The sequence below is a fragment of the Pseudoliparis swirei genome, chromosome 3 (assembly GCF_029220125.1).
Source record: "Pseudoliparis swirei isolate HS2019 ecotype Mariana Trench chromosome 3, NWPU_hadal_v1, whole genome shotgun sequence".
Taxonomy (NCBI): domain Eukaryota; kingdom Metazoa; phylum Chordata; class Actinopteri; order Perciformes; family Liparidae; genus Pseudoliparis; species Pseudoliparis swirei.
Genome location: NC_079390.1, coordinates 23,219,848 through 23,245,969, shown reverse-complemented (window position 1 = coordinate 23,245,969; position 26,122 = coordinate 23,219,848). Strand labels below are relative to the sequence as shown.

At 42.9% G+C, this 26,122-nt stretch overlaps 2 protein-coding genes across 10 annotated transcripts; one reads left to right on the top strand and one right to left on the bottom strand.

Moving 5' to 3' along the window:
• Window positions 1–111: 111 nt before the first annotated feature.
• On the bottom strand, window positions 112–16,880 carry LOC130211136 (core histone macro-H2A.1). 9 transcript variants are annotated; one of them, XM_056441814.1, is made up of 9 exons: window positions 16,616–16,873; window positions 15,206–15,394; window positions 14,795–14,901; window positions 14,021–14,218; window positions 13,453–13,560; window positions 11,472–11,571; window positions 8,862–8,951; window positions 4,081–4,255; window positions 112–1,981 (listed from the first exon to the last, which is right to left on the bottom strand). In XM_056441814.1, the coding sequence occupies exons 2-9, from the start codon at window positions 15,375–15,377 to the stop codon at window positions 1,816–1,818; spliced, it is 1,116 nt and encodes a 371-aa protein (XP_056297789.1). In that variant the 5' UTR covers window positions 15,378–15,394; window positions 16,616–16,873; the 3' UTR covers window positions 112–1,815. The 9 variants fall into 9 exon arrangements, with proteins under 9 accessions (XP_056297789.1, XP_056297773.1, XP_056297757.1 ...); XM_056441798.1 differs by having other exon boundaries at window positions 16,639–16,873; XM_056441782.1 differs by having other exon boundaries at window positions 16,643–16,873.
• Window positions 16,881–19,376: 2,496 nt separating this feature from the next.
• Window positions 19,377–24,323, top strand: LOC130211019 (gastrula zinc finger protein XlCGF57.1-like). The gene is made up of 2 exons (XM_056441606.1): window positions 19,377–19,708; window positions 22,358–24,323. Exons 1-2 carry the CDS (start codon window positions 19,666–19,668, stop codon window positions 23,899–23,901), a joined length of 1,587 nt encoding a protein of 528 aa, XP_056297581.1. The 5' UTR covers window positions 19,377–19,665; the 3' UTR covers window positions 23,902–24,323.
• Window positions 24,324–26,122: the final 1,799 nt, after the last annotated feature.

Genomic DNA, 26,122 nt, shown 5'->3' with positions numbered 1-26,122 from the left:
ATTTCAGCCATTTGTTGACATTTCAAATTCTGCTCACTTCAACACACTGGAGATATATTTATTACAATAAACACACACACACTTTAAAATAAACTTGACACACAACCTCGGTATGTTTTTAAAGGTATTTTATTACCGCAGTGTGTACAGACCTTTTTGTAGGATCATCTATTGTTAGCAGTTATTTAGAAAGCATTTAAATTTATTTATTTTCCCCCATAAGAAAGTTAGGCTTCTGAAAAGTCCAAATGCAGCAGAGCAGTCCGCTTCCTCATGTGTGTGTATATGTGTGTGTGTCCGTCAGTCCCAATTCAAATCAAAGCCTGTGTGTGGAGGGAAGCGGCTGCACAGAAAATGGCCGAGATGAGACGTTCCACTTCTTGGTTGCAGGGCGCCACCTAGTGGCGGCTGAATGAAAGAGCAAAAACAAAAACAACAACAGAGCCGGGAGTACATTTGTTTTATGGCTTAACAGACAAAAACAAACACACACAAAAATACTCTTAACAGTTTTTTGTTTTTTTTACTTTCCCTTAGATTCAATTGGGATTAGAAAACAAAATAAAAATCTATTATAATCCAATATTCTTCTATAACATATCACAAATACTCCATCTATATAAACATTGATAGGAACACTCAATGTCAACCGATCGCAAAAACCTCCAATTCTATTTCATGCCATAAATTCACTTATTTCTTTACACCTGTAAATGACAACCACCGCGCATTGGTGCCAGCATGACGATGATGTCATCGCGAAGGCGCCAGGCGACTTATTTTTCCCTCCTCGTTTTTGAGAAATAAAAAAGGAAATGTAAGAATTTTTTGCCCGTGTAAAGAAAAGGCAAAAGACAACACAGAAACTCCTTCCAAATCTTCACCGTTGACCGAGACGATGAACCGAAACAATACAAAGAAAACACTCATTAAGTGCTTTGTGTTGTTTGTTTAAATGAAAAATAAAGAGAACAGCTGTTTTTACTGCCATCACATGCATTAATCCGTATTCATAAGACTCCTCTGGAAGCCTGGCAATGGAGGTGCGTCTATCTCTCATGACATATTTTTATATAAATTATATATACAGGACTGTCTCAGAAAATTAGAATATTGTGATGAAGTTCTTTATTTTCTGCAATGCAATTAAAAAAACAAAAATGTCATGCATTCTGGATTCATTACAAATCAACTGAAATATTGCAAGCCTTTTATTCTTTTAATATTGCTGATTATGGCTTACAGCTTAAGAAAACTCAAATATCCTATCTCTAAATATTAGAATATCATGAAAAAGTATACTAGTAGGGTATTAAACAAATCACTTGAATTGTTTAATTAACTCGAAACACCTGCAAGGGTTTCCTGAGCCTTGACAAACACTCAGCTGTTATAAATCTTTTTTTTAACTTGGTCTGAGGAAATATTAAAATTTTATGAGATAGGATTTTAGAGTTTTCTTAAGCTGTAAGCCATAATCAGCAATATTAAAAGAATAAAAGGCTTGCAATATTTCAGTTGATTTGTAATGAATCCAGAATGCATGACATTTTTTTTTTTATTGCATTACAGAAAATAAAGAACTTCATCACAATATTCTAATTTTCTGAGACAGTCCTGTATATATATATATAGATTGAATCTTGAAGATCTTTCACTTGTTGAATCACTTCAGTCGGGCACCGCTCGTAATAAAAGAGCGGGAAATGAGCAGAGTGCACTTTTACATTTAAACGCCGGGAAATTTAAAACAATTTTGGGAAAAGAATAAAATCAAATACAAAACTTAAATGCAAAATAAAACCAAAAGGTCTTCTAGCTGGTCTCCAGCTTGGCCATCTCCTGCACGTAGATGCCGATGCTCTCGCTGTCGAACAGCACGAAGTAGACGGTCTTGATGGTGGAAGACATGGTGGCCACGAAGTAGGTGGAGATGGCCTTGAGGATCAGCTGCGCCGCCGTCTGCTTCGGGAAGCCGTTCCTGGAACAGAGAGAGACGGATCGCACGTTATCAACGTCTTCCCGACGCGACGCCCGTCAGCTCGGAGGCGGTTCCTGAAGTCTGCGTGCGCCATTTATTCAGCGAAAGGTCACAGACATGATGCGTCACGTAAACTCGGCGTGAGAGCGTGAGACTTCAGAAGCTCTGACGTTGAACATGTTCTCCTGCGCTGGTGGAAAATACGACGTGGGCAGAACGCCATCCGACGTATTAAAATGAGGCACTTCGGAGATACGAGTCGACTGTTTGGGGAACAGGAGGTGGAGGTACTCGGGGGGGGGGGGGGGGGATTCTTTTTTTGGCGATTAGACCATTTGAAAATAATATTTTAAAGATGTTTCTATTTACATAAACACAAATATATTTTTTATATTTGATATATATAAATTTTTTGAAAAACATATATTTTTCTTTTTAATATGATATATACATATCAATATATTAAAAACATATTTTATTCTTTTTTATCTATACATAATGTTTTTATGTTTTTTTAATATGATATATATATTTATTTGTGTTTTTATTTTATTCTTTTTTATATATACACACATACATATTTCTTTTTAATATGATATATATATACAGTATATTCTAAATATGTATATATATTTTTTTAATATGATTTATATATATATATATTGTATTTTTTACTTGAATATATGAACCTGTGTAAGTTCAATAGCTTAGCATTGCATGCACAATAACAAGTTATGTTTATGCATATGCGAAAGGCCCATTTAAAACTATTTTATCCTAACACACCTATTTAAATGTTTTTAATTGAGCCGCTGCAACTCGTAGGGATACGGTATCGAACCCGCGGCGCAGGGTTCACACGCGTCTTGGAGCACGTTTGCGTCAACCTCGCCACATCAAAGCGGAGGTGTGTGCGTGTTTCCCGCCATCGCCGGGGGAACCGACGCCAACGCCCGTTTTGATTGACCCGGAGACGATTTTGAGACAGTGGAGGCTCCTCCGGCCCCCGGTGCGGGCGGGACCCCGGGGTACAGCTTCTTGGTCCGGGACCAGCTGGGTTGCGCAACCGCACCTTCGTGGAATCAGCCCTTTGATCTGAAGCCGGATAGGAGACGCCACGAAATCCTCTGAACCCCAAACACCCGCCGGCGGGACGGGAGAGCGTGTTCCGTTTTGAGCGATCGCCAAAAAAAATATCGGCGACCGGAAGCGGTAGAAACCGTCATAGTATTTAGATTTCTAGCTTTTACGACGGTGCTTGAACACATCATGTGGGACAAAAAACTATAAACGACGACGCCGGAAAACACACGAACGAAACGGAGCCCGAAATTAAGATTTCTTCCAAAACATTTTATTCTACGCGTCTCGTTTGAAATGTTACCTTAAAAAAAACAGATTCTGCAAAAAACATTAAACTCTGAGTTCCTCGACACGAGAACAGAGGTCACGTGACCAAAAACTCTGACTGAACTGCAGAGAGGAAAGCAGGAAGTACTTCCTGCTTTCCTCTCTGCAGTTCATAAACACACACACATATATACACACACATATAAATAATATATAAATATTATAATACATAAATAATATATATATATATATATAAATATCATATGTATATATATAAATATATAATATAAATATTAAAATATATATATAAATTATATAAGAAGCAAATATATATATATATGTTTTGTATTTATGTATCCTGAACAAATAGCATAAAAAGCGAATTTTTCAGATTTTGCTCCTTTATTTATATATATATATAAATATACATACATACATACACACACACACACACACATATATATATATATTTACATACATACGTCATCTATATATAGATATTATCTATAAACTTAATAAAGGGCAGATGGGAGGTTTCCCCCGGATCATTTGGCCATCGATGTACAGAACATTGTGAAGCCTCCATTTTCTTCTTGTGGCAACGTGTTGCGTTCACAATTTACATCAACTGCACATTTTAAAGTTTACATACGAGCTGCAGGACTTTAATATTGCAGTGGGGGGAAAAAGAAAAGAAACAGACAGGTCGCGCCATCCGAGACGCCGTGATGCATTGTGGGTCTTCTCACCTTCCGCTGCCGATGGAGGGGAACGCCACCGACTTGAGCTTCTTCTCGTCCGCCAGCGCCAGGCAGTTCTTCACCGTCTTGTCCAGCAGCTCCTCGCACTTGTCGGAGCCCCAGCTCGGGCTGTTGCAGTGGATCACGTACTTGGCCGGCAGGCCGAAGCCGGGGGTCATCACGGCTGAGAGGAGGAAACAAGGAAGGAGGGGGGGACAGCGCGAGGACGGTTTAAGCGCTCGTATTCCCAGTGGGAGTAAAACATAATTTAAGGATCTATGATTTAATACATTTCTTGAATTTCTTTCCAGTTTATTTTATAATAAGCCATATATATATATATAGATATACGTGTATATATATATACACATATATATATAATATACACACACATTTATATACAGGACTGTCTCAGAAAATTAGAATATTGTGATAAAGTTCTTTATTTTCTGTAATGCAATTAAAAAAACAAAAATGTCATGCATTCTGGATTCATTACAAATCAACTGAAATATTGCAAGCCTTTTATTCTTTTAATATTGCTGATTATGGCTTACAGCTTAAGAAAACTCTAAAATCCTATCTCATAAAATTTGAATATTTCCTCAGACCAAGTAAAAAAAAGATTTATAACAGCAAAACAAAATCAAACATTTGAAAATGTGTTTCCAGGTGTTTCGAGTTAATTAGACGATTCAAGTGATTTGTTTAATACCCTACTAGTATACTTTTCATGATATTCTAATATTTAGAGATAGGATATTTGAGTTTTCTTAAGCTGTAAGCCATAATCAGCAATATTAAAAGAATAAAAGGCTTGCAATATTTCAGTTGATTTGTAATGAATCGAGAATGCATGACATTTTTGTTTTTTTAATTGCATTACAGAAAATAAAGAACTTTATCACAATATTCTAATTTTCTGAGACAGTCCTGTATACATACACACATACATATATGGTATATTTTAGAAATAAACCATATATATACACACACGGTTTATTTTATAATAAACCATATATATACATACATATACAAATATATATATATGGTTTATTTTAAGAAGACAGATACAAACCGATGTGTCCCCGTGTTTGTTTAGGCGCTCTTAGCCAATACGATGTCGAATAATATGGAAATAACGTCTCACGTTGCCCCGTGCTGCACATTTATTATTAATTATGCCGATTAATTGTTATTTTATGTGTTTTTTTCATGCCGAATGAAAGCATAAGAATAAAAAGTGGGTATTTTTTCATGATTATTTGTGGGTAAACTTCCATTTCACGGATCTCTCGAATAGTCTTCAAAATAAAATTATAATTCTTGGGTCGGGCACGGCCCAAAGACTCACGTGGTCCACAGTGAGTTCTTACAGTTGCTCGTTTTGTTCCAAAATATGAAAATAATGACGTAAATAATATAAAAAGCACCAAATCATTTAGAAAAAAAACCCACCATCTTAAAAGCATTAAAATGCCACGATCAACATCACAAATAAAAAGCGACAGGAAGCTGGACGCCCTCCGTCCGCGAGGCCGAGGACTCTGCAACCCTGAAAATATTTGAGATTTTATTGCCATTTGAGATAAATCAGATCCCTACGTGTTGAGCCGCCGTCGGCTGCCAGCTGCAGCGCTCCGAGTGAACCGATTCCCCTCTAACGAGCTGCTGGGAGGCGGAGCTTCATTAACCACATTCAATTTTCAAGTTTCAAGTTTTTATTGTCACATCCCCTTTTATACAAGTATAATCGGTTTGTGAAATTCTTATGTGCAAAACACCCGACAGCAGTAGCAGACTAAAAAAAGAATAAGAATGAGAATAAACTATACAATATCCACACACAAAAAAAGAAGAAAGTATTAACAATATATATATAAAACAATGTAATAGAATATACATCATGACAATATATATATATAAAACAATGTAATAAAATATACACTTTTTTGAGACAATATATATATATGTATATACATACAATATATATATATATATAAAACAATGTAATAAAATATACACCATGGCCATAGATATTCACAGAATATGTTCTGGTGTATAGTGTTAATGAGGGTCTCAGTCCTTGTTCAGCAGCCTGATGGCCTGACTGAAGCTCCTCAGTCTGTTTGTGCGCACTTGATACTGCGGTATCGCCTGCCTGACGGGAACCAGCTCAGTCAGTCCGCCAGGCACAGTCACCTCTCGCTTAAGAGTAGAACTTAAGACCTATAGCTGCCGGGGAGTACCTTAGGATGCACTGAGCACCTATCTCCTCTTTTTCTCTCCTGAAGGATGATTTTCATCTCTCAATCACACGCTACTAACTGGGGTCGGACCCTATGAGAGACGGTATATCTATCTGCCTGATGGATCGTCTGTGGCGTGGAATTCCTGCTCATGACTACGCCACTGTCCTGTACAAATTTGTAATTTGATTGAAATTGAATCATCCGTTTGGCCCTGGCCACGCACCGCTTGGTGTATATGTCCAGGATGGAGGGAAGCTCACCTCCAACGATGTACTGTGCCGACCGCACCACCCTCTGTAGTGCCCTACGCTCCAGGGCGGTGCAGTTCCCGTACCAGACGGTGATGCAACCTGTCAGAACACTCTCGATGGTACTGGTGTAGAATGTTCTGAGGATGCGGGGGGCCATGTTGAATTTCCTCAGTCGCCTAAGGAAATACAGGCGTTGTTGGGCCCTTTTCACCACGTGAGTGGTGTGCGTGGTCCATGTGAGGTCCTCGGAGATGTGCACGCCGAGGAACTTGAAGCTGCTGACCCTCTCTACTGCAACTCCGTCTATGGAGATGGGGTGTGCTCTCCTCTCCGCTTCCTGTAGTCCACGATCAGCTCCTTGGTCTTCTTGACGTTGAGGACGAGGCTGTTCTCCTGGCACCACTGTACCAGTGATCCAACCTCCTCCCTGTAGGCTGTCTCGTCGCCGCCGGTGATCAGCCCCAACACTGTTGTGTCGTCAGCAAACTTGATGATGACGTTGGAGCTGTGCATGGCCGTGCAGTCGTGGGTGTACAGGGAGTAGAGGAGAGGGCTCAACACGCATCCCTGAGGGGCTCCCGTGTTGAGGGTCAGCGGCTCTGAGGTGGTACTGCCCATCCTCACCACCTGGCGGCCCGACAGGAAGTCCAGTATCCAGCTGCACATGGTAGAGTGCAGGCCTAGACCTCTGAGCTTGGTGTCGAGCTTGGCGGGAACAATAGTGTTGAACGCTGAGCTGTAGTCCACAACCAGCATTCGCACACAACAGTTCCTCCTCCAGGTGGGAAAGGGCGGTGAAGTGCCATGGCAATGCGTCGTCGGTGGATCTGGTTTGACGATATGCAAATTGCCATGGGTCCAGCGTGGCAGGCAACATGGAACAAATGAAGTCCTTGACCAACCTCTCGTAGCATGTACTGTCAATCGAGGTGAGGGCTACGGGTCTCCAGTCATTCAGGCAGGTTACCTTGGGGTGTTTGGGGACAGGCACAATGGTGGACATCTTGAAGCTCTCAGGAACAACAGCCTGGGACAGGGAGAGGTTGAAGATGTCTGCGAAGACTCCTGCCAACTGGTCTGCACATGCTCTGAGGGCGCGCCCGGGATGTGGTCGGGACCTGCCGCCTTCGGATGTCCACCCGCTTGAAGGCTCTGCGCACGCCAGCCTCTGAGATGATCAGCAGGCTGGTCTCCTCGGCAGCGCTGCCTTCGGCGGGCTGCCGCTCACGCCGAACCGAGCAAAGAATGTATTTAGCTCGCCTGGGAGGGAGGTAGAGGAGTTCTCTTCACCGCTGGTTCTCCTCTGAAGTCCGTGATTGTCTGTAGCCCTTCCACACACCTCTCACGTCATGGCTCTTGAGCTTTTCCTCCACCTTGTTCCTGAACTCCCGCTTGGCAGAGCCGATGGTCTTACGGAGGTCGGAGCGGGCTCTTTGTATTCCGCCATATTCCGAGTCAAAGGCGGTGTTACGCGCGGAGTGCAGCGAACATCGCCATTTATCCACGGTTTCTGGTTGGGATAAATCCGAACCGACTTGGTAGGAACAACGTCATCTATGCATTTCTTGATGAACCCGGTGACTGAGGACGCGTACTCACTGACGTTGTTGTCCGACGCGACCCTGAACATATCCCAGTCAGCACGTTCAAAACAGTCCTGTAGCATAGACTCCGATTGGTCCGACCAGCGTTGCACTTCCTTCAACCATCAAGTCCAACGATCCGTAGGCGCTAAAAGGAACACGCCAGCTTCGTGGGAAATGTGTGCAGCAAATCTCCAGCGGCTTAAAAAAAAAAATGGTTTGGCCGAGGTTTTTCCGGCGAGGTGGGCCGGGGCAACGTGAACAAATAACTTCTCCAGACAACTCGAGGAGGAGGAGAAGAAGAAGAAGAAGAAGAACGTTCGGACTTTGAAGATAGTAAGCCTCCAGTTGGATTTTATTAGCCCGCAGTGAACGCCTCGCCGGGGTAAAATGACGAGGACGGAGGAGCTCATTTACAGCCGGAAGTCAGTGGAAGACGGGCACTGAAAGCGGCCTTTAAGAAAGTGCAAGACGACCTTGTGACGACCTTGAGACGACCTTAAGCGCGCAGCTGTGAACACGCTCTCGTCTTTTCTCACTTCTCGGCCTCAGGCTCCTCCCACACACTTCAGCTGCTACAACAACTGAGACCAAACTCTGCTTTCTGTATTAAAAGATTAATAAGAACATATCTGGAACTATGCAAACAACAAGGAACATCCGCTGGTAAGTAAATAAAATAAATAAAATAAATGTGCACTTACCGCCAGCCACCTCCAGGGGGCCGCCCTTCTTCTTCAGCTCCGACAGCGCTTCGGTGAACTCCTTCCCTCCCTTCTTCTCCAGAGCAGAGCCTGCAAGAGGAGGAGAGGACCGGAGGGATCGCATCATACCTCGAGTGTGCTGCTGACGGGCGGAAGAGGGGAGGGAGGCGAGCAGGCAGACAGGCAGACAGGCAGGCAGAGAGACAGACAGAAAGACAGACAGGCAGACAGAAAGACAGGCATGGAGACAACGAGGCTGTCAATCCTAATTTTACCCGGTTTCTCTCTGAGCTCGTGCAACAGAGGCTCCTAAAACTGTTTTATCCAAAAAGACTCAGACTCAGTTACACTAAACGTGTTGAAGCCGCCGGCCCCCTAATTACTTCCCTAGGTCCTCACACTGGTTCTCCTTCACTCCCCCCTTAGAGAGGGGAGCATTTGTTAAAGAGAAACAGCCCAAGAAGAAAAGCTCTGAAGAGGAGGATGGAAAAAGGGATTAAAGTCTCCCGCAGACATTAATTAATGTCCCGGCTGCCGGAGCTTTGAAACACTTCAGGAGGAGGCAAATACAATCAGCGTAATATCAGAGGAAGCTACAAGTATTTATTGTAAACAGCCAAAACAGAGCAAGCAGATAAATATATATTAATATAATTATTAGTGTCAATCACTCGTTAACTGACGAGCGATCGACTCTTCATCATTGTCTCTTTTCATTCTCTGTCTGAGCAGCTGAACTGAGGGCACAGCCGAGGGAAACAGGAAGTGAAGCGAGACCACAGCTCAGTCGAGTGGAACAACAACAACAAGCAGCAGCGTAGGGTCATGATGACCTCCGCCGCTCCAGAAAGTTTAAGAAATAACAACAATGTTGCTGTTGTGAAGTTGGTCCACAAACTGCTATGCAGACTATGTGGAATATGCAAAGGGAGAGGGGGGGGGGGGGAGAGAGAGAGAAGGCGGAAGAGAAACAGAAAGAGAGGGAGGGAGGGCAGTAGAGAGAAAGAGAGACAGAAAGAGAGAGAGGGCTGGAGAGAGAGAGACAGAGACAGAAAGAGAGAGAGAGGGCGGGAGAGGGAGAGGGAGAGTGAGAGAGACAGACAATGAGAGACACAGATAGAGAGAGAGAGCTCTAGTTGGATGGTCCTTTACCTACTTCACCACCTGTATAGAGGGAGGAGTTGGTCGGGTGAACGACAGCGTCGCTGTCCACGATAGAAAGGTCGGCTTGGACAACTTGCAACTACAGACGTCAACGACAACAACAACAACAACAGGCCAACAACATGGTGATACAAACAGTGAGAGTGTGTGTGTATGTGTGTGCAGGAGCAATAATGTGGGTAAAACATTATTATTTTTCTAAACACCAAAAAATGGATGAAAGAGAAGAACAGGAAGGAGAGCCACGCGAGCTCGCTCCTCATTGGCCGAGGTCACAGGAAACAAGGGGGGGGGGGGGTCACATTGCGTAACCGGGAAGCAGCCGGCCGGATGGACTTCTAGAGGATGACTCACCAACTGGTCGTGAGTTACTCAGTGAGCCCGTCGAGAGCTTTTTAAAAGGAGTTAAATCATATTTTTGGGGGTATTTTTTATTATTATTTATTTTAATAAAAAGGAAGCGACCACCTGACCGACTGCCGTCCGGGTTTCACATAAAAAATCAAATAACTCCCAGTGATCGTCCTCCAGGCCGTCGACCTCTCGGTCCGGCTGCAGAGAGGGGCAGGGGGTTCAAGTCCCGTTTTGATTTCTGCAAATCGGGGCTCTGGAGTGTTGAGGAATCGTAGATAATTTGTTACTTTTTTAAGAAAGGAGAGACGGCCTTCTGAAAGGAGGACGACCCGGAGTGAACACGACGAGGAGAGCGAGCAGCATCTCCGCTCTGAGGAGCTCCGATTAAAGATTTTTTTTTAAGTCCTTGAACGCCTCACGGCTTGCTGCCGGGAGTCGTTTTAAAATGCATAATTTCCCCCAGCAATTGATCCGCCAGGTGAAAATCACGTCTTTCTCTTCATTTTCACTCGACGAAGATCAAAAATCAAACTTATTTTATTCCCCACCGAGAGGGTTTTACTGTCTTTATTGGTCAAGTGTGTGTCTCGGAACAAGAGAATAGGATCAATAGAAATAAAGCAGAATAAGTAATCGGGAGATCTTTAGAAAGCCAACAAAAGGTTTTATATGAATTGCTTAATACAAGTTAACTGGCTGTATTAAACAATGTTAATTCTCACAATTTGTGTTTTTATTAAATATGGATTTAAATAGATTTCCCCCCTTTTTCACCAAAAAAATTACACTTCCTGCTCTCAAAGGATCTTAAATTAGAAAGTGAAGAGAAAAACAATTTCCACCTGGATTTTTGTGATATACGACCCCCCCCCCCCCCCCCTAATCACATCAGATCGTCAATTAATCTTAAACTATTTAATGATATATAGACGTATCAATACATCTTGAAAAGATCCAGTGGAGGGAGGTTTTCTCTTAATATTTATCAGGTTAGTTATCGAGCTTTTTGAATCTTCAAGGACTTTAAAATCTCTTAAAACTGAGACCAGAGAGGATGATGGGGGTTGGGGGGGGGGGGGGGGGGGCGCTCACCGAGATCATCTTTAAGTTCAAGTTCAGCATTGGTGGGGTTGATGACCCCCTCCACGTCAAAGCCAGCCAAGTTACTGACCTCGCTGTGGATGAGGTTGAGCTGCGGAGGAGGGGGGAGGGGCATGCCGAGGAAAGGGGGAGGAGCAAGAAGGAAGAGGGAGGAGCCAGAAGGAACAGGGGAGGAAGCAAAGCAATTAAAACCCGATTCCCACCACTGCGTTAAAAAGAAGAAGAAAAAAAAAAAGGGAAACCTTGATCTCTAGATGGTTCATAACATTCATACGAGTATAAATGGATGTGTGTGCAGCGGCGTGCACAGAGAGGAGACCGCCACCTCTTCCTCAGCCTGAGTCAGCATAAAACGCTCCGGACGCATCGATCGCTGAATGATGAATTATTTAAAACGTCATTGACTGAATAATATATGTATGTATGTATATATATATATATAAAATAAATATATATATATGGATAAATATTAGGGCTGTCAATCGATTAAAAAAAATAAACTAATTAATCACACATTTTGAAATTCATTAATCGCGATTAAAAGCTTTTTTTTCTTTAAAAAAAAAACTTCACACAGAGCTGTGTTTTCAAAGAGGCTTCTACCTATAAAGTGCAGCAAGGTATTTAATATCGTGGATGATAAATTGTTTCTTCAGTGAAACATCCAGATTAGTTTAAAAAAAAGAAGTATATTGAGACACCATTGGTCCTGTCATCTTTAACATTGAACAGCAGCAGAACCAGTGGACTTGGTAAACTGACTGACATTCAAATATGTTAACCCTCTGGAGGCTGGGCTCATGTTCTCCATTCTACAAAAAAATGTAAATTAACCTTTTAAAGGCATTTGCATGTGACACATGCCCACGTGTTCTACATCAAACATTCCAGAACAATCTCAGCTCTATACAATGAGGCTCAGGTGTCCTCGCGCCGTGTTCTCTGGTTCTCTGACTGACAGGTTGCTAATGAGCCTTACCTGTGAGGTCCTTGTGATTTACTGAGTGTTCATTGGTTGTTTTTTTCGCAAAATGTTGACAGACAAACGGATTGACAAATCACGTCGCCCCCCCCCCCCCGGTCTCTGTGAATCGGAGCAGCAGAGCGGAGGAGGAAACCCGACTGATTCATCCACGAGTTTAAACTGATTTCTGCTCCATATATTCGCGGAGAAATAATTGTTTTAAAAAAGGAAACAGTGTCAAACCGTACTGACGCGGTTTGACACTCAGAGTGCAAAAACTTCAACGCACACCGGAGGGTAAACAAAGTTGTGTTAAAATATTTTAGTGCCTTAATCGCGGCCAAATTAATCGCATAGATATCTATGCGATTAAATATATATTTTTTTGTAAAATCGAGAAAATGAGCCCAGCCTCCAGAGGGTTAACGTGACATATGTGAATGTTAGTCAGTTTACCAAGTCCACTGGTTCTGCTGTGTTCAGTGTTAAAGATGACAGGACCAATGGGGTCTCAATATACTTCTTTTTTTTAACTAATCTGGATGTTTCACTGAAGAAACAATTTATCATCCACAATATTAAATACCTCGCTGGCACTTTATAGGTAGGAGCCTCTTTGAAAACACAGCTCTGTGTGAAGTTTTGTCTTTAAAAAGAAGAAAGAAAAAAAACTTTTAATCGCGATTAATCGCGATTAATGAATTTTAAAATGTGCGATTAATTAGTAAATTTTTTTAAATCGATTGACAGCCCTAATATATATAGATATATAATATGGGACGGTACGGACAAATGGCCTCAACCAGGAGCGGGAACTAACCACCAGGAGGCGTGACGGTACAGTAAGACATAGATATGAATAAATACAGAGTTAAATAGCTGTAATTTGAGGCTATGAAACACAAAAATCTGATTTTAAGCCTGAAATATGTTTTTGGTTTTGTTTACCTGCACCGCGCGGACTCACCTGCTGGTCCCGTCGGCCTATTTCTAAGACGCAGAACTGACCTTTTGACCCAGGAAGAGGCTCTTGGTGGAGAGCACCGTGAAGCTGCCGGTCGGAGAGCCCTCCGTGGTGCTGTCGGCCGACGCCGCCTTGCTCACCTCGCCCGGCTTCTGGAGACGGCACGGGGACACAGAGACACAGAGACACAGGGACACAGAGACACAGGGACACAGAGACACAGAGATACAGGGACACAGAGACACAGAGACACAGAGACACAGGGACACAGAGACAGAGAGATACAGAGATACAGGGACACAGAGACACAGAGACACAGGGACACAGAGACACAGGGACACAGGGAGAGCACAAACGGGACAGAGACACGCGGCTCTGGGTCACAATTTAAACTTTTTTTTGGTCGTCTTTTTGTGAAGAAACTTTCCGTCACTAATGACGTGTTCAGGGACCGTCGGAAAGATGAAACTCAGACGACAATGGCGGGTTTTTACAGCTTCTGGCGGTTATAAACGTGTCGTTATATAAAACATGTTGACCTCAAAATATAATAAATAACAAGATCAGCGTCCCACCACAACAACAACAACAAAGCATCCCACGGAGCCGTACCTTCGCCTTGGCCTTCGCTCTTCCCTTTTTGCCGCGCGTCTTCTTGCTCGCCGGCTTCTTGACCGGCTTGGGTTTCTTCTCGGGCGCCGGCGACATGGGTATCTCCAACTTCCCCTTGAAGCCTCTCTTCTTGGCCAGCAGCTCCCGGTGGATGTTCGGCAAAACCCCCCCGGCCGCGATGGTCACGCCTTTCAGCAACTGAGGGGGGATGAGACGAGAGTTAGTGGTCCTGGGTGGGTGGGGGGGAAGACACTCTCTATGCAGAATATAAACACCAGATTAGGAACTTTTAACCCTCTGAACTTTTTTATTTTCTTTGGTCTTGATTTTCACTGCAAGATATAAATCCTGTACGATCACGGCTAGAATAACAGTTACAATGCCAAAAATCGATGTTTCTTTAAAGCGCATTGACAAAGATTGGAAATCCCTAAACTCTATATATTATATATATACACACACACACACACATGTGTACACATCAAGCAGCAGCCATAGGTTCTTGATGAAATATCATCATTTTAAGATGTGTATTTTTTTGCTGCTTTTTGTGATGGAAGGTTTTGTCACACGAGACACGTTCAAGGACTGTCAGGAAAGATGAGAACAGCCTCTCGCTATTACAAACCACTCGTTTAAAACAAACGGGCACATTCCATGTTTTTTCGGGTTCAGAGGGTGAATTAACGTGATGTATTAAATAAACAGGACGTATTATCATGTTTACATAATAAATGCATACATGGGGGGGGGGGCAGGATGGGGGGGGCTGACCTGGTTCAGCTCCTCGTCGTTGGCGATGGCCAGCAGGATGTGTCGCGGTGTGATGCGACCCTTCTTATTGTCTCGGGCTGCATTACCGGCCAGCTCCAAGATCTCAGCTGAAAAACAACAACAAATGTCACCAATGAGCATCGTTGAGCAAAACAGTTCATGCCTCCGAACAACAACAACAACAGACTTCCACGTGCGGTTCCTTCGTCTCCATTGTGCCTCCCCATACAACCGTTAACCCCAGGAGGCACTTAGAGTCTCTGTTGTTGTTGTTGTTTGGCGGGTAAACAAACTAAAGGCTCCTCTGGCGTCTCTTTAGTTTGCATCGTTTCCGCTCGACTCTAAAGTCGTTGCAGCTCTCCGAGTCGCGTCAGCGTCATGAGGAACGTGCGTCTCCTTCGTGCTTCTCACCGGTGAGGTACTCCAGGACGGCGGCCAAGTAGACGGGCGCCCCCACGCCGATGCGGTACTTGGGCAGGTCCCTCTTGATGTAGCGCAGCATGCGCCCCACGGGGAAGATCACCCCGGCCTTGGTGGACCGGGACGTCTTGGTGGACTTCTTCTTTGCTCCTCGGCTGGACATGGTGGCTGAGGCCGCCGCTGGAGGAGGAGGAGGAGGAGGAGACCAGGAGGGTGGAGGTGAACATGGAGGTGAGCAAGCAGAGCGACGCCGCCCGTCAATATACAAACCGTTTGATTGATCTTTTTAGTTGGTTTTCACCCCGGTGTCGACATCCCAAAACACCTGAGCTCCCGCTACACATCACATGACATTAAACTCACATCGATTACCCAATATCTGCTTCCTGTGCGTTTGTTTAAATCAGCGTCACGTGAACGTCGCGCGCAGCCCCGTCAGCTCTCTGCTAGGAACCGGATGTTTTATTATTTATTGTTTACAAGCCGTCAGCAGCCCGGTGGTGTCACGTGGGAGACTGGGCCAGCTATTTAAAAAAATTCAAAAATCCACATTTGCATACACGTCGTGATGTATTGATGCCGATATTTCAAATTTTTAAAAAAATGATGTTTGAATTATTTTTATATATATATATTTTATTATTATTATTATTATAATTATTGTATATGCTGACATCAATTATCCGTCTTGATATTGCTCATTAATTAGCACAACAGGCCGAACGCACTTCGACACATCCGGTCATATCGAGCCATAAAACACCAATAACGATATCAAACAGCGGAATATTTAAAGATATGCAGCATGCGGCATTTCTCCACTCGGAGCAGGTGGAGGTGAGTGTACACCGTCTCTCGGGGTATTTCCCTCCCTCTCTCTATCCCTCTCTCTTCCGCATGTAAACAGCTTCCCTCCCGGTCGCCTCGCGCATGCACATTTTATTCTACCCGGAGACGAAGCGACTACAGTTTAAAAACACATCCGGGATACCAGCCGGAGTCGACGGGGGCTTTTCGGCCGGATATCAAGCCCCGGCTCCGGCTGCTTCCCCTCCCTCTCCCCGCCTGTCAGCTCCGGCGAAGTCTCCGCTGTACGGCCTTCATGCCAGTGGAAAAACACACACACACACACACACACACACACACACACACACACACACACACACACACACACACACACACACACACACACACACACACACACACACACACACACACACACACACACACACACACACACACACACACACACACACACACACACACACACACACAGACACCCCACATAAATGTCACCGTTTACCGGGCGCGCGGAGACGCGGCGACTCGGCGGACTATAACGCGAAGGCGCGCGCGCGACACGACGCGTAAAGCCGTTTTTTCTTCTTTCCGGTTACTTACAACAACAACAACAAAAAAGCCACTCACACACACACAGCTGTGGGGGAGAAGAGGAAGAAGAAGAAAAAATGTCTCCGGTTCTCCGGGGTAACGAGCCTCGGCAGCGTCCTCGACTCCCACAATCCACAGCGGGCGGAACTACCCGAGGAGTGCGGCGCTGCCCGCGGAGCGAGCCGAGCGTGTGATCTGCCGCCGGGAGGATCTTTAACCCTTTACACCTTTTGCTTTGAGCAGGAGGGGGGGAGAGGGAACACACGTGCTTTAAAACTGGAACTGCTGACAGCCCCCCACACACACACGCACGCACGCACTCGACAGATTTAAAGGGCCCGGTGTGTCAAGATTTGGTGGCGTTGAGGATTTATTTCGGGAATCTGCAAACGCAACCAATGAGATGCGCTCCCTGCCAGGGGGAGAACTACGGTGGCCTTCAGGTGGAGCTCACCGCTCTTATCGATCCTCTGCCACATGACTAGAATATCGCTTTTAAAAACATGCGTATGTAAAAAAAAATTAAACAGTCATATTAAAGAAGAGCATTATGAATGTAATGCTTCACTGGACACGAAGTGTGAAATGTTAGTAAAAATAAATAACGCTTAGTGACCTCTTCATTTGTCCACCTGTCCTCTTAACCTCTTCATCTGTCCACCTATCTTTCTGGCAACATAAATATCTGTTGACAATTCCATGAGGATGAATCAGGTAATATAGGACGCCATCTTTATTTTCCTCACACCAACACCACATACCGTATGGTTTCATAATAAGAATGATGTCAAAAAACATTGTAATATAACTACAAAAATATTGATAGCTATAAAGCCAAATGTGCATCAGAGGAGAAATGATTTAGGAGAGGAACAATGAGCCAAATACAAAATTACATTACAAAATATAAAATAAGGGCGCTCCAGAAAAAGGTGTGCAGCTCTTATCATGGAACAACCTTTGAGGCCTCCTCAACTTTTAAAAGAAGCCAAAGTCTGATCAGCTTTGAGCGGCTAATCTTCCTGATAAATCGTCTTCTTTTGTGAGTAAATACTATGAACTCTGTCACACACACACACACATGATACACGAGAACACAGGTGAAGCAGCGTTTGGCACAGTGTTGCAGGATAGTTTGAGCATTGTTCGCGTTTAATGAGTTGGAATATGTCATAGAACCTGTTTATGTATGTACTGTCACATGACAGCAGAAAAGGAACAGTTTGTTAATCCCCAAAACAGAAGGCAATGTGTGTGTTTGTGCACGAATACCTGGTTCAGTAAAGTAGAATAAATCACCTCCTCATACTTTTATTTTGAAGGCGAGGTACATCTCATGCCTTTAAATAAATACATGCATTTAATGAGTGCATTTAAGTCCTGAAAGCCCACACACAAGCATCCATTGGACGCAATGGGTCGTGACGTCACATCTGAATCCAAACGAGTTGTTCAGTGTCGACGTGTCGGCGCGCAGTGGCAACAGCTGCCCACCATGGGGCAGACCTGAGCTGTGCATTAAAACACCAACGACTGTAGTCATTTATTTTATCTTGTGTCATTTACTGCAGAATATAAATACAATGCAAACTAAATATTATGCAGCGAACATGTACATTATATATTTATTGTATAACTGTGCAAAGTAAATGTGTTTTATAGACAAAGGATTTTATAAAGAAAATACAAGTTTGACCAATTATAATATGCCTGCCATTTCATCAGCTTTAGCAAATATTTAAGAGTGAGACTAAATAACCTCCATCCACTTTTATACTGGAATATATTCGATGTATTTCAAGTGTGTGTGTGTGTGTGTGTGTGTGTGTGTGTGTGTGTGTGTGTGTGTGTGTGTGTGCGTGCGTGTGACCCACTTATAGCTCTTCCTCAACACAGTAGGGGGTTTATGGCGCCCTCTCCTGGAGGATACGGGGTAATACATCTGAAAGTGTGAGATAGCCATAAATAAAATGCTCTGGCCGGCGGGCGTTTCTGAGATTAGAGTGGGACACGGAGAAAATGTGATGTGGGGCAATACAACATCTTTGACGTGAGTCTTGGCCAATCAGCGTCCTTCTTCTTCTTCTTCTTCTTCTTCTTCTTCTTCTTCTTCTTCTTCGGGTTTATTGGCGGTTGGCAAACAACTGTCTGGTGCATTACAGCCACCAACTGAAATGGAGTGTGGATCAGGACGACTATAACTTCTTGCCCTAACCATAAACAATACTAAATAAAGTAACAATTCACTTTATGTTGGACAGAAGAGAAACGCAATTTCGATCTTCTGTATGTTTGCACATATGGAAAATTGACAAATAAAACTGACTTTGACTTTGACTTTGAAAAACAAACCCATACATAAATATACACATACACGCATATATATATATATATATATATATATATATATATATATGTATATATATGTAGTATAGGTGTATTTGTTTATTTATTTTGGTTGGTTAGTTTTATTATATATATAAATATGTACTTATATATATATATGTATATATGTGGTTATTTTATATGTTCTTATTTATTCATTTATTTTGTAGTTTTTGTTGTTGTTGTTATTTTATTTATTATTATTTAGTGATAAGGCAAGAATGTATCGTCGTCCTGATCCACACTCCAGTCCAGTTGGTGGCGGTAATGCGCCAGACAGTTGATTGCCAACCGCCAATAAACGGGAAAGACGAAGAAGAAGAAGAACAATGCACGCTGCCGTTAAAAAACCACAGAAGAAGAAGAAGTAGAACAGGTCGGAGCTCGCCGCGCAGCAGGAGTCGCAGAGACTATTCCAGACTAACCCGTGTGTGTCCTCGACCCTCCATGTCCACCTGAACCTGTCCGAGTGGACGCGGCGTGGTTTGTTTCTTCCGGATCGTCTCCCGGTGTCCTCCGGAGCTCATGACGTCAGCGTGCTAGCCGCGAGGAGACGGACACGAGTTCAGGACTGACTGCGGCTGCGTGAGAGATATCTGGGCTGTTTGAAAGCACGAGAGCACGAGGAGCAACTTTCTAGTTTGAAAGAGGAGCACGAGCGCCAACGGAAACTAATGGACGCTGTTTTCAACCCGGAAGTCCGGTTACAACAAGCAGGTTGGTTCTCTTTGTTTACCACTTTAACCTGATGGAACCAGTTATGGAGGAAGTATTTGTAGAACCCTGAAATATGTTATCTTGTTATAAAGTTAGTCTCCCACAGTTCAAAATACTTTTAATCTCCGTCAAAAACTAGCCGTCATCACCAGCTACTCGCTCGTTGTTGCGCTGACTCATGCTGCTAGCATAGTATGCTAACTCTCACGGACACGTGGTTCGTTGAGACTTTTCCCTCGGTGGTTTTCCGCTGAGCTCCGGTAACTCTGGGTCATCTTGGGCCCGTAACCTGTTAGCAGAGGTGTGGAATGTACAGCGATCCTGGCTGTACACTGTTTAGTTATAACAGTTTATTTTTATTTTGCACATGCACATAGAGGAAGTCTTGTGCTTTAAAGAAAGATACTAGTATAATAGGAATTATTATGGAGAATCTTATTATGACGATATCATGAATTTATTGTAAAAGCATTAGGGAAAGACACTGTTTACTGTATTAACTGTATGTGATAATAACATGTGAATGGCGAGTTACTGTTTATATGTATGTTGCATGGGAATGAATGTTAGTTAGTATTTCAGAAATGTCGAAGCTGGTTGAAGCCTGTGACTTTCTTTTAATCCGGAGAGTAACATACTGGATTTTTATTGTGAAGGGTCTTTCTTACTAGTCTGACCGGAAGTGATGTTTGACCCCTCCATTTTGAGAGCGGACCTTTAGCCAACATCTCTCTTTGCACTGTGTGAAATTTCTTCCGTCTTGACCTGAGTTAGACAGCAACACCTGCTTTAGCTCGTAAGCAGTCTGAAGACAACACTTTGTATTTTTTCTTTAACCAGGAATTTTTACAATAAAAGTTGTTAAACAGAAGAACGAAGTGTTATAGAAGAGTTCATGTTCAAGGTGCAACGTATTCACATCATGTACTGAGGTAGAGTTACAGGTACTTATGTAAACACTGTTATGTAAACACTTTCATGCTTTTTGCTAATCAAGAAGGTGCCTGTTGCTGTACTACACCTCCGAGATACACGTTGTACTTTTTACGGTAATACAACTCAGAGGTACATATTGTACTTTTTACTGTACTACACCTCCCAGATGCATATTATACATTTTACTCTACCAGGATTTTTCCTGAGTCAAAATGGGTCTTCGGTGCTCCCAAAAATTTATATGTTTTTTTCTTAAATAATGGAGGCAATGCTTGAGGAAATCATTTTGCTTCCACTTCAGATTAAAATAGATCGGCTAAAAGATTGATAATTAGAGATGCACCGATCAGGTTTTTTGGTGCAGATCACTGAAATCAGTATTTGCCGATCCGATAATACCGATCACGGTGTCGATTGAAGCATTCTATTTATTGTGTAGCATTATTGCCTAGGAATATGAGGAAATACATATATAAAGCAACTCAAACATTAAAGAAATTACCGATTTCTTTAAACATTTAGGACGTTTACTTTGAAAAATGTCCTAATTGATACATTAAAATTGATTGCCAGTGATGGGGATTTCAGATATGTATGGAACACATCTGCATTATTCTTTTCCTGGAACTCTTGGGGAAATCTATATTCAGGACTTTTTTTTTTAACATACAGAAGTCTGACTTATTTTTATAAACTCTTCCTTGGTACAGTAACAATGTTTTAATGTTAGCATAATTTAAGCTAAATCTCAGAAACGATCTCTAAAGATGCAAAATCAGTTCATTGTTTACTTTTATATGTAATAGTGTATAATTTGTCGACATCTTGTTTTGAAAAACGGATGTTGTTTCAAGTGGTTCTTTCCGCTAACTTTGCAAAACCGGAAGTTGTCACATAAATCCTTCCGCTAACTTTATCAAAACCCTCGCGTGCTCCCGATCGAATGTGTTTACCGTCAACATCAGTCTCTAGGGGCAGACATGTGAGAGTCGGCTGAGTTGACCCAGAGATTCAACTCGGGGGACGGGGACGCCGCTCGGTGCGTGAGGATCCCCTCGTGGACCTCTCACTCTGCGGCCCTCGCCGGGCGCATCGTCTCCGTTGCGATGCGCCGCGATTGAAACGTCTCTGATAGTTTTTCTCGCAGATTTTATGTCATCTGATCGGCCGTTTTGAGAACGCCGATCAAAACCGATAATGGGAATATCGGCCGATATGGATCGGCGCCGATCAGATCGGTGCATCCCTATTGACAATAGTCCAGGTGTATTCGTGCACGTCGGGCTGTTGAGTGATCAGCAGCTTGTCGCTCTGTCCATTCTCGCACCTCACAGTTGCTGATCAGACAAGAAGACACGCTTATCAACTCGATTACTATTGATCAAAACAGAACGAGGGTTCGGCTGTAGCCTCCTTGAAACATACTATTGAGAACATATTCGCTCACGTGCACGGGATGAACACATTTTTTTTTCTTTTTTTCCATCGCAGACTTTTTTTTGCCTTAGGCGCTCGGGAAAACGGCTTAGGCACGCGCCCAAAATTTCTCTATGCAGGAAAAACCCTGTCTACTACACCTCAGAACTACATATTGTACTTTTTACTGCACTACATTACAGAGGTACATACTGTACTTTGTGATAAACCTCTCAAATATCAGAGTTTAAAATTAGATTCTTAAGATGTTTAAATGTATTTTATTATTCTCCACAGACGTTCGGCAGATGACGGTGATTAAAGAAGAGGTTCTCTCTGAGCGACAGGACTGGAGCTCCAGTCTCAACCAGGAAGACCCAGAGCCACCACACATTAAAGATGAACAGGAGGACCCAGAACCTAAACACATTAAAGAGGAACAGGAAGAACCAGAACCCCTACACATTAAAGACGAACAGGAGGAACTCTGGATCAGCCAGGAAGGAGAGCAACTTCAAGAGCTGGAGGAGGCTGGGATCAAGTTCTCATTCACTCCTGTGATGAGTCGAGATGATGAAGAGGAAGCTCAGTTCTCAAATTCCACAAAGACTGACTATAGAGGGGCAGACCATTTGAAAACAGAAGCCGATGGAGAGGAAGTCGGATCCAGATCAGATCCGGATAGTCCTTTACAACCAACTTCTGATGAGGCTTCACAATCCTCTGACTGTGTGACTGATAACAGTGACGATTGGCAGGACACTTCACAACCAACTTCTGATGACACTTCACAATCCTCTGAATGTGAGATGGATAACAGTGACGATTGGCAGGACACTTTACAACCAATGTCTGATGACACTTCACAATCCTCTGAATGTGAGACGGATGATACTGACTATTGGAAGGAGAATCAGGAAACTCAGTCACATTTAAACCCTTTGCAAAATAATGAAGTACCTGTAAGTGACATCAACCGTAAAACTGGAAAAACATCAGTCAGCTCCTCTGAACATGCTGGAAGCTTTGGCCACAAGAGACTGCCGAAGGGACATTCTGGAGCTGAAACAGGAGTGAAACCATTCAGGTGTTCAGTCTGTGGTAAAACATTCAGAATAGTGAGCCGTCTAAAAGGACACTTCACTGTCCACACAGGGGAGAAACCGTTCAGTTGTTCAGTTTGTGGTAAAACATTCAGACTAGCGAGACAAGTAAAAGGACACTCAACTGTCCACACAGGGGAGAAAGAGTTCAGTTGTTCAGTTTGTGGTAAAACATTTAGACAACCGCAAAATCTGAAAAGACACTCAACTGTCCACACAGGGGAGAAAGGGTTCAGCTGTTCAGTTTGTGGTAAAACATTCAGACTAGCAAGACAAGTAAAAGCACACTCAACTGTCCATACAGGGGAGAAAGGGTTCAGTTGTTCAGTTTGTGGTAAAACATTCAGAATAGCGCAAGCTCTGAAAAGACACTCAACTGTCCACACAGGAGAGAAACTTTTCAGTTGTTCAGTTTGTGGTAAAAAATTCGGACAAGCGCAAGTTCTAAAAGTACACTCAACTGTCCACACATGGGAGAAAGGGTTCAGTTGTTTAGTTTGTGGTAAGACATTCAGACAAGCGCAAGCTCTAAAAAGACACTCAACTGTCCACACATCGGAGAAACTACACAGTTGTTCAGTTTGTGGTAAGAAATTCAGACAAGCGCAAACTCTGAAAGTACACTCATTTGTCCACACAGAGGAGAAACCGTTCAGTTGTTCAGTTTGTGGTAAAACATTCAAACGAGCGGAAAATCTGAAACAACACTCAACTGTCCACACAAGAAAAACTAAATAGTCGTTCAGTTTTCTAGAAAAGATTCTCTCTTCTGTTAATATTAATCTGATTTATTGAAGGGACCGTAATGTCTAGGTTCCGGCAAAGCATCAGAAGAGACGGCACTTTGCCTGTGAGGAGACAGAGATATTGTGTCTGCAGCTCAAGGGCAGCTACACGCCTGACAGTATTCAACATTCACACTTGTTATCAGTATTTACACATACCAAGAGGGGCACACGGCCAACAGACAGCCCCCACCCGGGGGTACGAGGGATGGGATATGCACCTGTGACGAGATCTGGGTATAAAAGATGGAATCTTGATGTGCTAGAGGAAGGTGTGGTTTTCGGGCCTCGACTTGCATGTTGAGGAGAGCTCCCCGTGGTTTGTACTTTGCTTTTGATCAGTGAATAAACGTCTCCCTAAAGGAGAGAACTATAGCAGACTCGTATTATTGTATAAGCTCTTCCAGGCTGCCAATTCTGAATTACGTTACACTTCTCTGATTTAAAAAAAAATCATAATTGTATTGATGAGATCATCATAAATAAATGAGATGTGGTTAAAAACTGTAATGGTTGATACAAACTCCACAATACGTTTTTTTTTTTTTTTTTTTTAGCTAAACTGAAGCTGCACATCAATTTAAATTCTTTGGCCTCTCATGATGCCTCCTGCCTGGTGGGCCGGCCTCCTGGCTCCGTGGCCCTGTTGATGCCCTCTCCTCTACCTCCTTCTGTTTTCATGGATTGTGGAGGTCAGGATCGTGGTCCATGCCTGGTACGAACTATTCATACATTGTCATATTCATTGAATGTGTTTATGTAACACTATTGCGTCCGTCCATCCTGGAGAGGGATCCTCCTCTATTCATTTTCTGAAAGTTTCTTCCCCTTTTTTCCCCCCTGTGAAAGTATTTTTTCTGTTTTTTGGGAGTTTTTCCTGATCTGATGTGAGTTCAAAGGTCAAGGATGTTGTATGTTTACAGATTGTAAAGCCCTGTGAGGCCAATTAGTGATTTGGGGCTATAACAAAATAAACTGAATTGAACCTGTTTGTATGCCTTTTATACTGTATTATTTGATTAATTTATAGATGTTTTAATCTTCTTCCACTTAATAGATCAATCTGACTTTCATTTTGAAAGGTTAAAAGAAAGCTCATATTTGTTTTATAATAAAATGCGAACTTGATGGTAGGGCTACAGATCTCACGGACAGATGCTCATTGTATAAAAAGTTTATTATTTTAAAGCACCAGTATGAGGCTACCTCGAGTTTTAATTCATCTAGTATGGAGGACAGAAAATGATTACGGTAGTAAATAAATATATGTATGAATAAATAAATGCTTAAATATATGTATAAATACAGGAATAAAGAAATGTATAAATATTAGTTACACCTAACCAGGAAATCATTATATGAATCTATTTCTGTATTTCTTCATTTATTTATGTCTCTATATTTGTGTCCACATGTATTTCTTCATTTCTTACTACGTGACATTTTGTGTCCTTATATTCAAATGAGTTGGGGCGGTCCGAACCTCTGTCTAAAGCATGATTGGTCACAGGAGTGTGATGCACCTGGTGTGTTATGCTCTACTATTATTGCCTTACACATGTTGTTGAAGTTGGCACGCTCAGCTAACCGTGAGCAGAAGTTAGCCTAGACAGATTTTTTACTTCAGCCGTTTATTAATTCCAAGTACACTGAGTACAGACTTGTGTTCTTTTGGAGTTTGGTCTGGGGAGTCCAGACTCGGGAGGACTGTCTTTCTGCGATTGGAACAGCAGCTGACTTGATGACGTCACCACATCAGCTGTTCTTGCTCATGAGTTTACTCCAATTATTCACTGTAAAATCCTTTAAAAAGAACGAAGAGTCTGGCGTTTCCTTTTGGCCGTGGCCGTTTATTTCTCTTTCCAACACCTGTGTTTACCTTTACTTCCTGGTGCTCTTTAAACACCCCCTGTCACCCGGGTTACGCCCCTTTCCTTAAAGGGCCCTCTTGAATTCATTACATACTGGCCGGCGTAGTCGGGAGTCATTACCATCGGCGTGTATTCTAATCTTACTGTATCTACGCTTATCCTTAGCCAGCAGTTTTAAATAGGATTCAATGTCGCCCGCTCTGGCCCCCGGGAAGCACACGACTGTGGACCGTGGCTTCGCTAACTTCACGTTCCTGACTATGGAGCTCCCGATAACCAGAGTGTGTTTCTCGGTGTGTCGCT

Excerpts from the sequence above, each read along its gene's own strand:
- LOC130211136 (XM_056441814.1), bottom strand. The coding sequence starts at position 15,377 with ATGTCCAGCCGAGGAGCAAAGAAGAAGTCCACCAAGACGTCCCGGTCC. Across the intron at positions 14,902-15,205 it reads CGTCCTGGAGTACCTCACCG|CTGAGATCTTGGAGCTGGCC; the intron begins GTGAGAAGCACG and ends GTTGTTTTTCAG. Across the intron at positions 11,572-13,452 it reads GCCTCTTCCTGGGTCAAAAG|CTCAACCTCATCCACAGCGA; the intron begins GTCAGTTCTGCG and ends CCTCCTCCGCAG.
- LOC130211019 (XM_056441606.1), top strand. The coding sequence starts at position 19,666 with ATGGACGCTGTTTTCAACCCGGAAGTCCGGTTACAACAAGCAG. Across the intron at positions 19,709-22,357 it reads AGTCCGGTTACAACAAGCAG|ACGTTCGGCAGATGACGGTG; the intron begins GTTGGTTCTCTT and ends TATTCTCCACAG.